We start from the raw sequence: 12,293 nt of genomic DNA, 5'->3' as shown, positions 1-12,293 counted from the left end.
TCAAGGCTCACACACAAGCACTTAAATGACATCCTGAAATTGGCTGCTACTCAGGATTTGATGCCTGATATTGATGCACTTGTGACGCTAAAAGTTTCAGGAGCAAACTAAACAGTGAGTAAGCATACTTAATGTAAAATGCTGCTTCAGACACTTTTGCACGTTATATATTTCTGTAAGAATATATTTCTGTGAAAAATGAATACTTACAGTGGAAATATTTAAAGACATTGAACAGTGTGAAATATAATAAGCAGTCAGTCAGCAGCTGCAGTACAAAGAGACAACCTTTATGTAGTTTTCATGTATACATTTTATACATTTACAAGGCAGGGGGAGAACTTCACCTTCTTCCTTAATAGTTGCCACTTTTGTTTGTGTTTGTGTGGTGTGTCAGGATTACTACACAGATGTGGAAATTAATGTAATTTTTAAATTATTTCTATATCTTGACAAGTTGTTTTGATCATAAAGTAAAATACTATATTGTTCCAGATACTTGTGACTAAATGTTTTGTGCCTGATACACTGTGATCTGTAAGTTGTAATGCAACTAAATGATAAACTGAGGCATAATATTGTTGAAATTGCACTTTCAGGTTGTTCATAATGTTTTGTAAAAAGATAGTTCATTAAATGTGAACATTTTCAGAATGTACTTGTACTTTTTTGCACTAAAACAAAGGGAAACATTTTGAGATCTCGTTATTTATAGATCATTATGATATGATTTTACTAGTCCGGCCCACTTGAGATCAAATTGGGCTGTATGTGGCCCCTGAACTAAAATGAGTTTGACACCCCTGGTCTACGGCTTGTCGGCATAGCAGCGACATATGGTAGCCGAGGAGCTGCCCCTGGCCGCCTATACTTATGAAGGTAATAGCCACGAAGCATTACAGCCTCACTCTTTCCGTTCTTACCTTTCATAATAAAAGCTCGACGTTCACTGCATCACTGCTAATGAGAGGGGACTTAAGTTCACTCGGAGGCAACTCAACAAATAGCTTACACTACTGCTCACACTTATTTCTATAATGATTGAACCTTTCATGAAAGGTTTAATGATTCATTGAATAATGTTCGAATAGTTCCATTTGAATATTGAATAGTATTTTTGCGTGAAATGCCCATCCCTACTACAAAGATAGGGCACATGACCGGGGAGCTGGCAGTCATGTAGAGAATGTATTGAGTTAATCCCTTCTCTATTTTAGAAGACCTTCATATGCATTAGGTTTGACTTCAAATGACAGCTTATAACGGCATGCGCTCACATTCAGCTGTACACATGTAGCTCTGTATGGTGGCTGTATGGCTAGGTATGTTTCTTACACAATTTCTTTTCACTGGTCTCCCATCATATTTAGAATCCAGTTCAAGATTCATGTGATCACTCCGATCAGACAAAAGGAGGCTGTGCTTTTGAGGGTGTAACTCCTAAAATGTTGAACTCTTAAGATATGTGGATATTTTTTAAAAGCACCTCAAGACTTAGACTACCTTTTGTTTAATTTGTCTTTAAAGCTTGTTTCATGTCTCTTGTTTTGACTTTCACTTGCTAGTTTGTCTTTTGTTATGAAGCACTTTATGACATTTGCTCTGTAAAGGTGCTATGTAAATAAACATTATTATAATTATTTGGACATCGGAGGGCCAACAAATGATGTTCAATGAAGTTCATTCTCATTAAGGGATACTATCCAGTTTGGAAAAAAGCTCACCATAGTACCATCGCTACATCATCAATAATTATCTCTAAATGAACAAAAAGCAGAAGGAATCCAGCGGGAACAACACTATTCACATGTTGTCAATATAATAACAAAACCGAAGCCAGGTCTCTACTCAAATGTAGTGCAAATTGTAAACGTACTTCCTGAAAATGCAAATAATATACATTTCTATTAACCGCAGTTAGAAGTTGTTGCAGATAAAAAGTTGGTGAAATTAATTCACAGACAAAGATGGTGAATACAAATAGAAGCAATAAGATCTCAAAAGGTGTGAATGAATGTAGAAAACATGATGGGATCGTTTGTTTCATGTATTAGTCGGAGGAAGGTTACCGTCTCCTCATCTCTCCATAGAGAGCTGATTTTGTTTTTTGTCCGCTGCCATTTTCAGTCTCTTCAGGGGAGTGTAAGCTTCAGTGGACGTTTAAGTCTCATGCTTCATGTACATCATGATTTATTCTCTTCCAGTTCACTTTGTTGTGTTTTGCTTTTATTAATATGCCAACTTTTCCGTCTCAGCCAAGCATAAAAACTACAATATTCTGATTTAATAGAAAAAAGTGTTCTGCATTACAACAACAACAACAACAACAGCATGGACAATCTCAGTTAAATCTCTGTTTTGACCAGAGCTGGTTAAACCTCAATACTTTTTTGGTACCCACCAACATGTGTCCATAGGACTGCGAATGACCAAAACGGTCAAGTACGTAAAGCTGGCATTGAATGTCTGCTCAGAGGCATTATCTTGCACTTATTCTCTGATCGGAGAAGTTTAAGCTTTTCTTTTGTCGGCAAAATCATTGTATGACTGCTTTCACTTGGACAGCATTTAACATTTAAGAAGTTTTGCTTTGGTTTTGTAGAAAAACATGTTAATATTATGTTTATAAAGTATAGTTTTGAAAGACACTTCTATGTCCAGTATTATATTGGCACTGGTATTGAAAAATGTCCAACGATACCCAGTTCTAGTTGAGACTGCAGATGTGTGTATGAGCAAGACACTGAATCCCTCCATGGGCCATTGTGATGTACCTGACCCTCCACTAGGTTACATGCATTAGTATGTCTGTGCTGTGCAGTCTGTGAATCAGAAACTATAACTCTATATTGGCAGAATATTGTGAAACTCAGCTGTTTGGTGTACCGGTAGTTTGATCAGTTTATACTTTCTGTCTATAAGTCCTTGAGGGTCTAAAAGACAGCTGGAAGGACAGAGTGTGAGAGAGACGGAGAAACTGAGGAATATGATGAGGCATTGAAAGGTACTCTGATGGTGAGAGAGGTGTGGGAAGTGTAATGAGAAATATTGGATCACACCGACACTAAATTTAGCTCAGAGTAGTGTTTCACCGGCAGAGAGTAGGGTGCAGCTAAGGAAGGAGGTAAGTGATTAGTGCAGAGTAGAGTTTCACTGTTCAAGAGGGAAAACAGGAAGGTGAGGTGGAATGAGGTAAAGGTGGAAGAGTGTGGCAAGGATAGATTTCTGACAACATATCGTACTCTGCCGTGGCCATGTTGGAGCTCCCCCCCCCCGTCCCGTCCAGGGCTGCATAGCAGTGAACAGCTGATTGCATTTCCAAACAAACAACTTGAGTGTCACTCAACTAAATCAGATTTAGAGAAATGATTATGTTGCCACCTCCGTCAGAGTGACTAGTTCCATTTTACATGATTTATTTAGATTAATGTTGATTTAAAAGCCGTGATTATTCTCAAAGTTTATAACAAACAATCATGGCTTAGGTGTGTGCATCTCTAAGCCTCCTTGTGTTATGCTGCGTTATAGTTAGTTGCTTTGCTATTGTAGCCTGTTGGCTAGTTAACAACGCCCTTTCTGAATATGACAAACCTGACTCTCAACGTGCAAGTATTAGTAAGTGGACCTTTTGAGTTGAGTTTATTATTACTGATCATATCATTACAGATCATTTATGATATTAGTTTATATATTATAGTTCTAATTTCTGGTAAAAGCGACGGCCCTAAAAGCTTCACATGGCAACAAGAGCAGCAGAGTAGGACACTTTGTGTACTTTCTGTCTTTATGTTTGTCAAAGACATTTCTGTGTGCAAGACACAATTTCTCGAGTCTAAAGAAATATCAGCGTGGTTACTCAAGGTGTAATGCTGACAGGGTGTTATGTATCTGTCTGGCCTTGCATCATGTTAAGGTGATAGTTGTCCCCTTTCAAGTGTCTTTGTGTGTAACACCCTTGCAGACATGGGCTTTCAGGACATGTCAGGAATACTCATGAGAAAGTCCTCCCTTCTCAGAATGCATGGAGACTCTTTTTTGAAGGGTCTTGTGCATTTTATTTAAAGAATACTTGTTGTGTTAAGCAACAGTATTACTGAAGTGAGACACAATGTGTTGTTCATTAAACACATGAGCGCCGTCTACTAAGCTCCTACTTGTGCGATCGGATTGTATATCTGTGATTGTTTCTTCGATATTAAATAACTTACTATCAGAACTAAGATGTGAAAAACAATATCTGTAGAATCTGCAGCCTACTGTGCTTTTAGAGATGTTTCTGGTGAAGCGGCATGAACGCCCGGTGAGCGCCGTTAATCAGCACGAGTGACGAGTTCATTTTAAATCCTTAATTACAAACCAGTTTTTCCATGATCTGATGCCCCACATCTCTATTCTGCACAAGCCTGCTCACCTAAACGTTGCTCTGCGCTCCATAAGAGTAGTTAATGTTTTTGGATATGGATTGTGGTATGAAAGATAAGATAATAATGTTATTGTATATAATAACCGGAACATGCTGCTGTGATATTGTCGCACAGAAAGGAAGCTGTTGTTTCAGTAGATGAGACATTGCTATTAAATAAAAAAAAAAGATATGTTTTAAATAAAATGTTTACACTCTTATAAATGTGTCTTCATATAACTTAAACTGTATTGCTTGCAAAAAGCTTAATTGTTAGATTAATAATATTCCCAAATACAATATATTGGGTTTTCACCACCCGCTGCTGATCGGATCGTCTATCGGAGTAACAGCGATTTTACGATATGAAAATAGAATTGATCGCCCGCCTACCCGATCAAGACATCTGTGTCTGCTATTGTTTGAGGCTGTGTTGTGTGTTGGCATTCAGTTACAGCACATTGTGTATTATGCTGCTCAAGTTTCACTGTGCGTAGACTGGCATCTCTGCTCACACAGCATCGCCAGGAGTGTGTGTGTGTGTGTGTGTGTGTGTGTGTGTGTGTGTGTGTGTGTGTGTGTGTGTGTGTGTTAATCCATCCATCAATCTGTCTGTCCATGAACCTGCTAAATGAGAAGCTGTTGAAAGGTAACTGCATAGATGTCCAAAGTGTCATCACGCACAACTTGTCAGTTGTATTAATGGAGTTCTTTTTGTCTGCTGTTGATGTACCAAGAATATACATGAGCCCTGGTCTGACATTTGTGGTACAGTGCTGGAATATTAGACAACGCTTCAGTAGTGTAGATAAAAAAGTTCTGTGTGAAGTCCACCACTTTCAAATTTGATTTATGACTTTAGTGACCTCTGCTGTCGCTACATAGTATTGTTTCATGTTGGGGTAGTTGTCAGAGGACTTTACACTTCTTATAATTTGCATGAGATTTCCCAAACTACACTAACAAATCCTGAAGAGCAGTTACCAGTAGACACACTGTGCAGGTCCCAACTGTGCATATACGACAGTAAGAATACCCATCTCTCACACTCGTACACCTGAGCACCAAGAAAGTGTAAGTGCACATACTGTAATTTGTTTGGAAAAGATAATAGAAAGCTATTTCAAAGTTTGTTATGATAGAAAACCATAGAAAGTTGTTGTAATGTCTTTATTCAAAATGTAGAGGATGAAAAATAAAAATAAAGCAGATACAGCTTAGATAGAGGGCAGCTTATGTAGGACATTTGTGAGATGTCTTGTTTTAGAAGAAAAGGATGAAATTAATGTAAGAGGGCATTTAACTTCCTACTGAAAGAGATATCTGCCAGTGAGAGGGAGAGATAGAGGGGGAGGGAGAGGGGGAGAGGGAGAGATGAGAATTGATCTCTTCCCCAGATGTCCCAGGCAATTTTTCATGGAGTGTCTAGAGGTGATAATTTTAGAAGCAGATCCCATGTTTCCGCTTTCATTAAAGCTGTTTGGGTCAACACGTGGCCCTGTCTATTTTTAAAATGGTCTTTTCTCTGCCAGTATGCCAAAAGGAGAGTACTATCACACTACATTTTCACTTTCTCGGGATCTACCTGTTTATGTCTAGTGAATGAATTCTAGATATCTGTATGATTTGTTTTCTTCTGTACTAATTGATTAATGGATCGGTTAAACGGATTGATTGACAGCTCTATGGGGAATACCAAGAAAACCAAGGAGGCTCCAGCAGACGGGAGGCCACACGCCTGCTGACAGAGAGACAAATCAAGAAACATGGCAACTATCACCGCAGCCATGGCAGGACACGACATGGCCGGCGTAGCCATGGTCAAAATGGATACCACAGTCGACATCAGCTCGGCTATCACACTAGACAAAGAAACAGGCGTCAGTCCAACATGGAGGCAGAGGATGATGAGCAAGACGAGCAAAAGGCTGAACCCGACCTCACGTCCTCTTTGAAGAAGAAACGCTCCTTCTCCAAGTGTAGAGGTGAGCAATCCTGAGGAAGGTTAACAAATCAAGTAAATAGATTTCTAAATCTTTCAAAATAAATGTCTTTATTACTGCTTTGTTATGAGCCTTTGTGGTCTTTGGTTTTGTCAGACTGCATAGCACGGGTACAGCGATTCCTTGTGACTAGGTTGGGAGAAGACTGGATCTTCCTCGTTTTGCTAGGCATCACAATGGCGCTGGTCAGCTGGACAATGGACTATGCCAGCTCAAAGAGTCTGCAAGGTAGGACTACAGAACCCATAATGCATTGCAGAATCCATTTAAGTAAAAGGAAAAGCTGGTGCAAAAATAGATTCTCTTCCTATCTGAATTTTCTTTAATGCCCGTTTCATTCTCCTGCTTCTATCTTGCCTTCCCCTATCCACTTCTTTCTCCTCACTTCTTCCTAGAATCCAGCTATTCATTCTTCTCTTTTTTTTCCAATCCATTGTTCTTTAGCTCTTAATTTTCTCTTGTTTCTTGTACCTCTCCTATCCCTTTCTTTCACCTTCCTTCAGCCTATAAATGGATTTATGTGGAGCTGAAGGGGAATATCCCCCTCCAGTTCCTGGCCTGGGTTTCATATCCCCTGATCTTCATCTTATTCTCCTCCCTCTTCTGTCACCTGGTCGCTCCTCAAGCTATCGGTCTGTACCCCCCTTCCTCCTCATAGCTGTTTTCTCATGCTTCTCTGCTAATCTGCCTTTAGTTTCTGGTCGGATGCCTCTGAATTATTACTGCATATTAGAAAATGTACATTTCAAATTCTATCTGCAACATCACATACTGGAATAGTGATCTCGGCTAATGAGTGAAATAAGAGTCTTTAACATGTGATTGGACTGAAACCCTGCGGCGTCTAAGACCTCCAGGGTGCATGATTGATTACCTGAGATTCACGAAAAATCTAAAAGAATGTGTTTCACATTATCTCATGAGTTTTTTTCTTCTCTGCAAAGCAAGAACAAATTTGGAAACAAAATGATTTTGTGCAGAAGAAAACATCAACAACCGTGCATATGTGTTCATTGTTTCACGTGGCTGCTGCTGTACAGTCGCTGCAGCGTCAACAGGAATTTTCCATAAAATCCTGCTGTACTGCTGAGGGACACGACCTCCAGGGCGGTCAAAAATGATGTTCAAATACTCGTTCTGGAAAGAAAACATAGGTTTGAATAAAAAATATGGAGTCACTGAAGTTTTTTACTATTTGCATAAATATTCCTGTTTAGTATACTCGTTGACAGCCCTACTCAATACCAGTTAATTTCTCTATAATCCGAAACCCTTTATCCCTCCTAAACAACCTCTGGTCCACCTTTTGTTTCAGGTTCTGGCATCCCAGAGCTGAAGACCATCCTGAGAGGTGTGGTGCTAAAGGAATATTTAACTCTCAGGACCTTTGTTGCTAAAGTCATTGGTCTGACTGCTGCCCTGGGCAGCGGGATGCCTGTAGGCAAAGAGGTTGGTGATACAGATTTTAACACCGAGTAATTAACTGTCACTCTTCATTTTTCAAGTAATCTAACCATCAACTGCATCTGTGCTGTTGTTTTGGTCTTGCACTGTGAACGCTGCTATAAAACATAATTGGATGTAATGTTCCTGTTGTGCTCATGTCCTCCTCTCAGGGCCCGTTTGTTCACATCGCCAGTATCTGTGCTGCAGTTCTCAGCAGGTTCATGTCATTCTTCTCAGGAGCTTATACGGTGAGCTGATGTCAAGAAACATTTTAATTGACATGCAACTTTTAAGTGTCATCTTAGAATATCTTGTATGTATACTCATGTATATGTTGTCTTTGTCTTCCTCCTCTTCCTCCTCTCTGGATCAGTAGAATCCATACTGTTACACAGACATCCTGACAGTGGGATGTGCTGTTGGGGTGGGCTGCTGCTTTGGTACTCCACTTGGAGGTACACGGTGGTTTCCCTTTCCCGTTCTCTGTCCCACTCACAAATACACTCTTCACTTAGGAAATGTACACTCATTTGACATTTATGGACACAGCGAACTGAAATGGTGTTTTCTGTTTAAGGGCTTTCATTTAAAATTCTCCATTTCACAGGAAATATCAGGTTGATTGCATGTACCTTTCTTTAGCTGTGGCTTAGTGCATTGTTTTCAGTTCCTTGTCTGTTTGATTACTGGTTCTTTCCCTGTTTTCTTTCTCCACCAGGCGTGCTCTTCAGTATAGAGGTAACGTCCACATACTTTGCTGTGAGAAACTACTGGAGAGGATACTTTGCTGCTACATTTAGTGCCTTCATATTCAGAGTGTTGTCCGTGTTCAACAAAGACGCAGGTACTGATTGGAGAAAAAGTATTTATCAAGATATTGACAGTCATGCAAATGTTGTATTGGTGCGTGAGACGCTTTCTCTTTCTCTTTGTCAAACATGCACTAGAGGGCACCCTTACTTCAATAATTAACACAAAAACAAGCACGTCCCTTTAGTGACACTGATTTATTATGTACTGTAGGCGCATCTTGCATTTTCTGCTAGATGGTGTTTAAGGCCATTTAAGTGACTGTGTTTGAAATAGCATACTAACATACCGCCTACTACATACTCGATATGTATGTACTGGATACTGCCCACTAAAGTAATGATTAAGTACCCATTACCAATATATATTAAAACGTTTGTGTTAAATGTATTTTCTTCAGAACATTTTATAAGTGAGATCCCCGCTTTTCCTCTTAACTGTAACCTTCACGTCAAACACCACCATTCAGAACGGTTGTTTAAACTGTCCGCCTGGCAGTTCGCCATTGGACAGTCTGAAGAGCCGCAATGCATTTTGGGGCAGTTGAGTACGTCCAGTAAGCCCACGTCTCAAACTCATAAATTCTTGCTATTGTAATATACAGCTGGGCATTACATTACTTAGTTTGTTACTATGTGATTTTGAACCCTCAGTAAGACCTTACCATGAGAATACAAGTTGATCAGCACTACTTTGTTTTAACTGGTCCTGTATAAATCTTTGTATTTATTTTTTAAACTGCAGCACCTGCTTCTGTAAACTTAAGAAAGTCTCTTGTTTGTTATGGGACTAAATACTATTTAATAATTACTATATGATTTTTGAAAAAGCTTAAAGGATCTCTATCTAATTTGATCACTAAAAAGTGATTGCATAAATTTCACCTCTTTTCTTCGTTTTCCAGTAACCATCACTGCTCTGTTCAGGACAAACTTCCGCATGGATTTTCCTTTTGACCTGCAGGAGCTACCAGCTTTCGCCATCATTGGGTGAGTGCCTGGGAAACTGAGACAAAGACGTATCTGACAGCATCTGTGTGTGTGTGTGTGTGTGTGTGTGTGTGTGTGTGTGTGTGTGTGTGTGTGTGTGTGTGTGTGTGTGTGTGTCCAAATACATCCAAATGGAGAAGATTAAAAAACGTTGATAGAGAGCTGTTAGTAGAGAATCCAATTACTGGTTTAGCATTTACCTCTGGGGTGAAGAGAGAGACATAGAACACAAAGTGTGTTACAAATACACAAATAGATGACTTAACTTGGCTAATGTGAAGTTTATTTGTTTGTGCAGGATCTCCTGTGGGTTCCTGGGGGCGTTCTTCGTCTATCTCAACAGACAGGTGGTGCTGTTCATGAGACGACCCAACGCCATGACCCGCTTCCTGACCAAACAGTGAGTCTCTGAGCGTCAGGGTCGATATCTTTAACACTTTCTGTTGTTTCAAATGTTTAAGGATGCTACGGAATGGAATCTTCGTACTTGAGCACCTAAAATGTAACCGTTATTATTCATTGCATATAGATAAAGTATAAATCATACAATCATACAGAATGATGCCAAATCAAAGTTGGAGATGCTTTAATGCTATTCAATTTTAATTTTAAGTATTGACCCACTAATCCTACTTTATATGTTCATTTACTGTATTTGCAGTACTTAAAGGTATGTGCATCTGTTCATTACTTGTGTGTCCCTCTTCCTTCTGCACTCAGGGGTTTTGTTAAAGATTTAGATTCTTAACGTTTGCTTTATTTGCCAACCTTTTTTCCTGTTTTCCCGCCCAGCCGGCTGATCTTTCCTGCTGTGGTAACACTGGTCATCGCCACCTTGACCTTCCCTCCCGGGTTTGGACAGTTCATGGCAGGAGAGGTCAGAGCTCATACCTTGTTATCTTTCACTCATGTAAACCAGGGAGAGCACAGGGCATGTACATCTGGTTGTATCTACACGCTATGTGGACAGCTACAGAGAGCTGATGAACAAAAAGCAGCAGTAAATGCCACCTCACAAAAGCAAACAACGGAAAGTACATGTTTTAAAACACCACTACACATAGATATGTAGGTAAGAGTACACCTGCTTCACAACAGACGGGCCATTATGTATCATAACCAGAACGCAAAAACCAACAATCTCCTGACTCTTTTGTCTCATTGGATTCCTTTGGTATAAAGCATCTCAACAGACATGAAGACTTATATATATATATATATATATATATATATATATATAATATAATATAATATAATATAAGTCTGCTGTGTTCCCTATACGGATGCTACATCACAGCATTATTGCGTATTGAAGTTCAAAATGTTCAAACGTCTCAGTGCCACAGGAGCCACCAACATTTACCTTGTGCACCTTTGAGGGACAAACAGCAACAACTTTGATTTGTCATGTTGCTAAAATGAATTATTGTTGTTTAAATCTACAGATTTTCACTGTTTGCCAAAGTGTGACAACAGACTAGATCAAGTGTGTAACCCCAATGTTTTAAATAACTGATATAAACATTTAGGATATGAGCTGTAAGCTCTGTTGCTTCAGCATGAACCAAAGATACATCTATACATGAATGTTCTGAATCCCTGTAGCCTTCTGTGCTGCATGTACAAAAGGAGTTGCATAAAGAGTTTTAAGGTGAAAGCTCAGACAGCCATACACAGTATCAACAGCTCACCCACCCAGAGCTAAGAGCTAATCATGTGTTTCACAGACACTCAGATGAGAGCCAATAGTATGCTTTTGTATTTGCATCTGTATCCATCTGTGTGCATATGTTAGTCAGCAACAACTGTACGTGTTGTTTTTTCTTCCCGTGCCCTGAGTGCATGTCTTTCACACCCTCATTGTAGAAATGTCTCACACCTTTTATAACAAACCCACAGCAGGGGAGTAAAGTGACATCTGAATTTAAATAATTTCAGAAAATCTGTATTTGACTCACGCTTTCCCCCCTAGAAAGTTTATATATATCTTTTGGGGAATTAAATTCTTCCAATACAACTTGATATCTCAGAGTGACAGAAGCAGCAGCAGCAGCAGCACAGTGACAGGAGATTAAAAGCTACATGGGTTGTGAACCAGACATGAACCCACAACTTCAAAAAGGCACAGGAAAGCCTATTATTACATCCAGCTCCATCGGGACCGAGCGCAGCCTTTCCCAGAGTGGATCCTCAACATTTTCCAATCCAGGCGTAGCTCACGGAGGAAGTACAAAAGTAGAAAAATTGAAATGACGCTGGTGTTGTTTTCCCCCCGCAGTGGCGTTATGCAGATGCGAGATGTGCTGCAATTTGTGCCTGTGAGCAGATTCAGAGGCATCTATGCAAATGTGGTGCAAAATGGTTGAAGTGAATTAGTCATTCATGAGTCATCTAAAGAGAATGAGTCATTGGACACGGCCACCCTTACCCGTCTGTTTCCAGCTTTATGGATGATTTCCTGTCTGTTTGTCCCACTTGACTTTCTTCCTCCCTTCATTTCTTTTCCCGCTTTCTTTTACTGTCTTTCCTTTTCTCTTCCTTTCTTCTTTATCATCTATTTCCTCCTCGTCTCTCTTCATAAACTTAATTCCTTCTTCTACCTATTTTCTCCATCTTCTCCTTGTATCTTTCTCCCTCTTTCTA

General features: G+C 39.6%; 1 protein-coding gene across 2 annotated transcripts in view; it reads left to right on the top strand.

Moving 5' to 3' along the window:
• clcn1a (chloride channel, voltage-sensitive 1a) overlaps positions 1 to 12,293 on the top strand; it is a 41,838-nt gene that overhangs the window by 4,222 nt on the left and 25,323 nt on the right. The window contains exons 2-11 of one of the 2 annotated variants that reach the window (XM_029442534.1): positions 6,084 to 6,387; positions 6,502 to 6,633; positions 6,909 to 7,037; positions 7,721 to 7,854; positions 8,022 to 8,099; positions 8,228 to 8,306; positions 8,570 to 8,695; positions 9,566 to 9,650; positions 9,949 to 10,050; positions 10,443 to 10,527. In XM_029442534.1, the coding sequence (XP_029298394.1) occupies positions 6,084 to 6,387; positions 6,502 to 6,633; positions 6,909 to 7,037; positions 7,721 to 7,854; positions 8,022 to 8,099; positions 8,228 to 8,306; positions 8,570 to 8,695; positions 9,566 to 9,650; positions 9,949 to 10,050; positions 10,443 to 10,527 (1,254 nt within the window). Of the gene's footprint in view, positions 1 to 6,083; positions 6,388 to 6,501; positions 6,634 to 6,908; positions 7,038 to 7,463; positions 7,560 to 7,720; positions 7,855 to 8,021; positions 8,100 to 8,227; positions 8,307 to 8,569; positions 8,696 to 9,565; positions 9,651 to 9,948; positions 10,051 to 10,442; positions 10,528 to 12,293 lie in introns of those variants that run through there. The other variant, XM_029442535.1, reaches the window with a different exon arrangement.

The sequence above is a fragment of the Cottoperca gobio genome, chromosome 11, assembly GCF_900634415.1.
Source record: "Cottoperca gobio chromosome 11, fCotGob3.1, whole genome shotgun sequence".
NCBI lineage: Eukaryota > Metazoa > Chordata > Actinopteri > Perciformes > Bovichtidae > Cottoperca > Cottoperca gobio.
The sequence above is the reverse complement of the archived record's forward strand: the minus strand, read 5'-3'. Positions and strand labels throughout refer to the sequence as shown.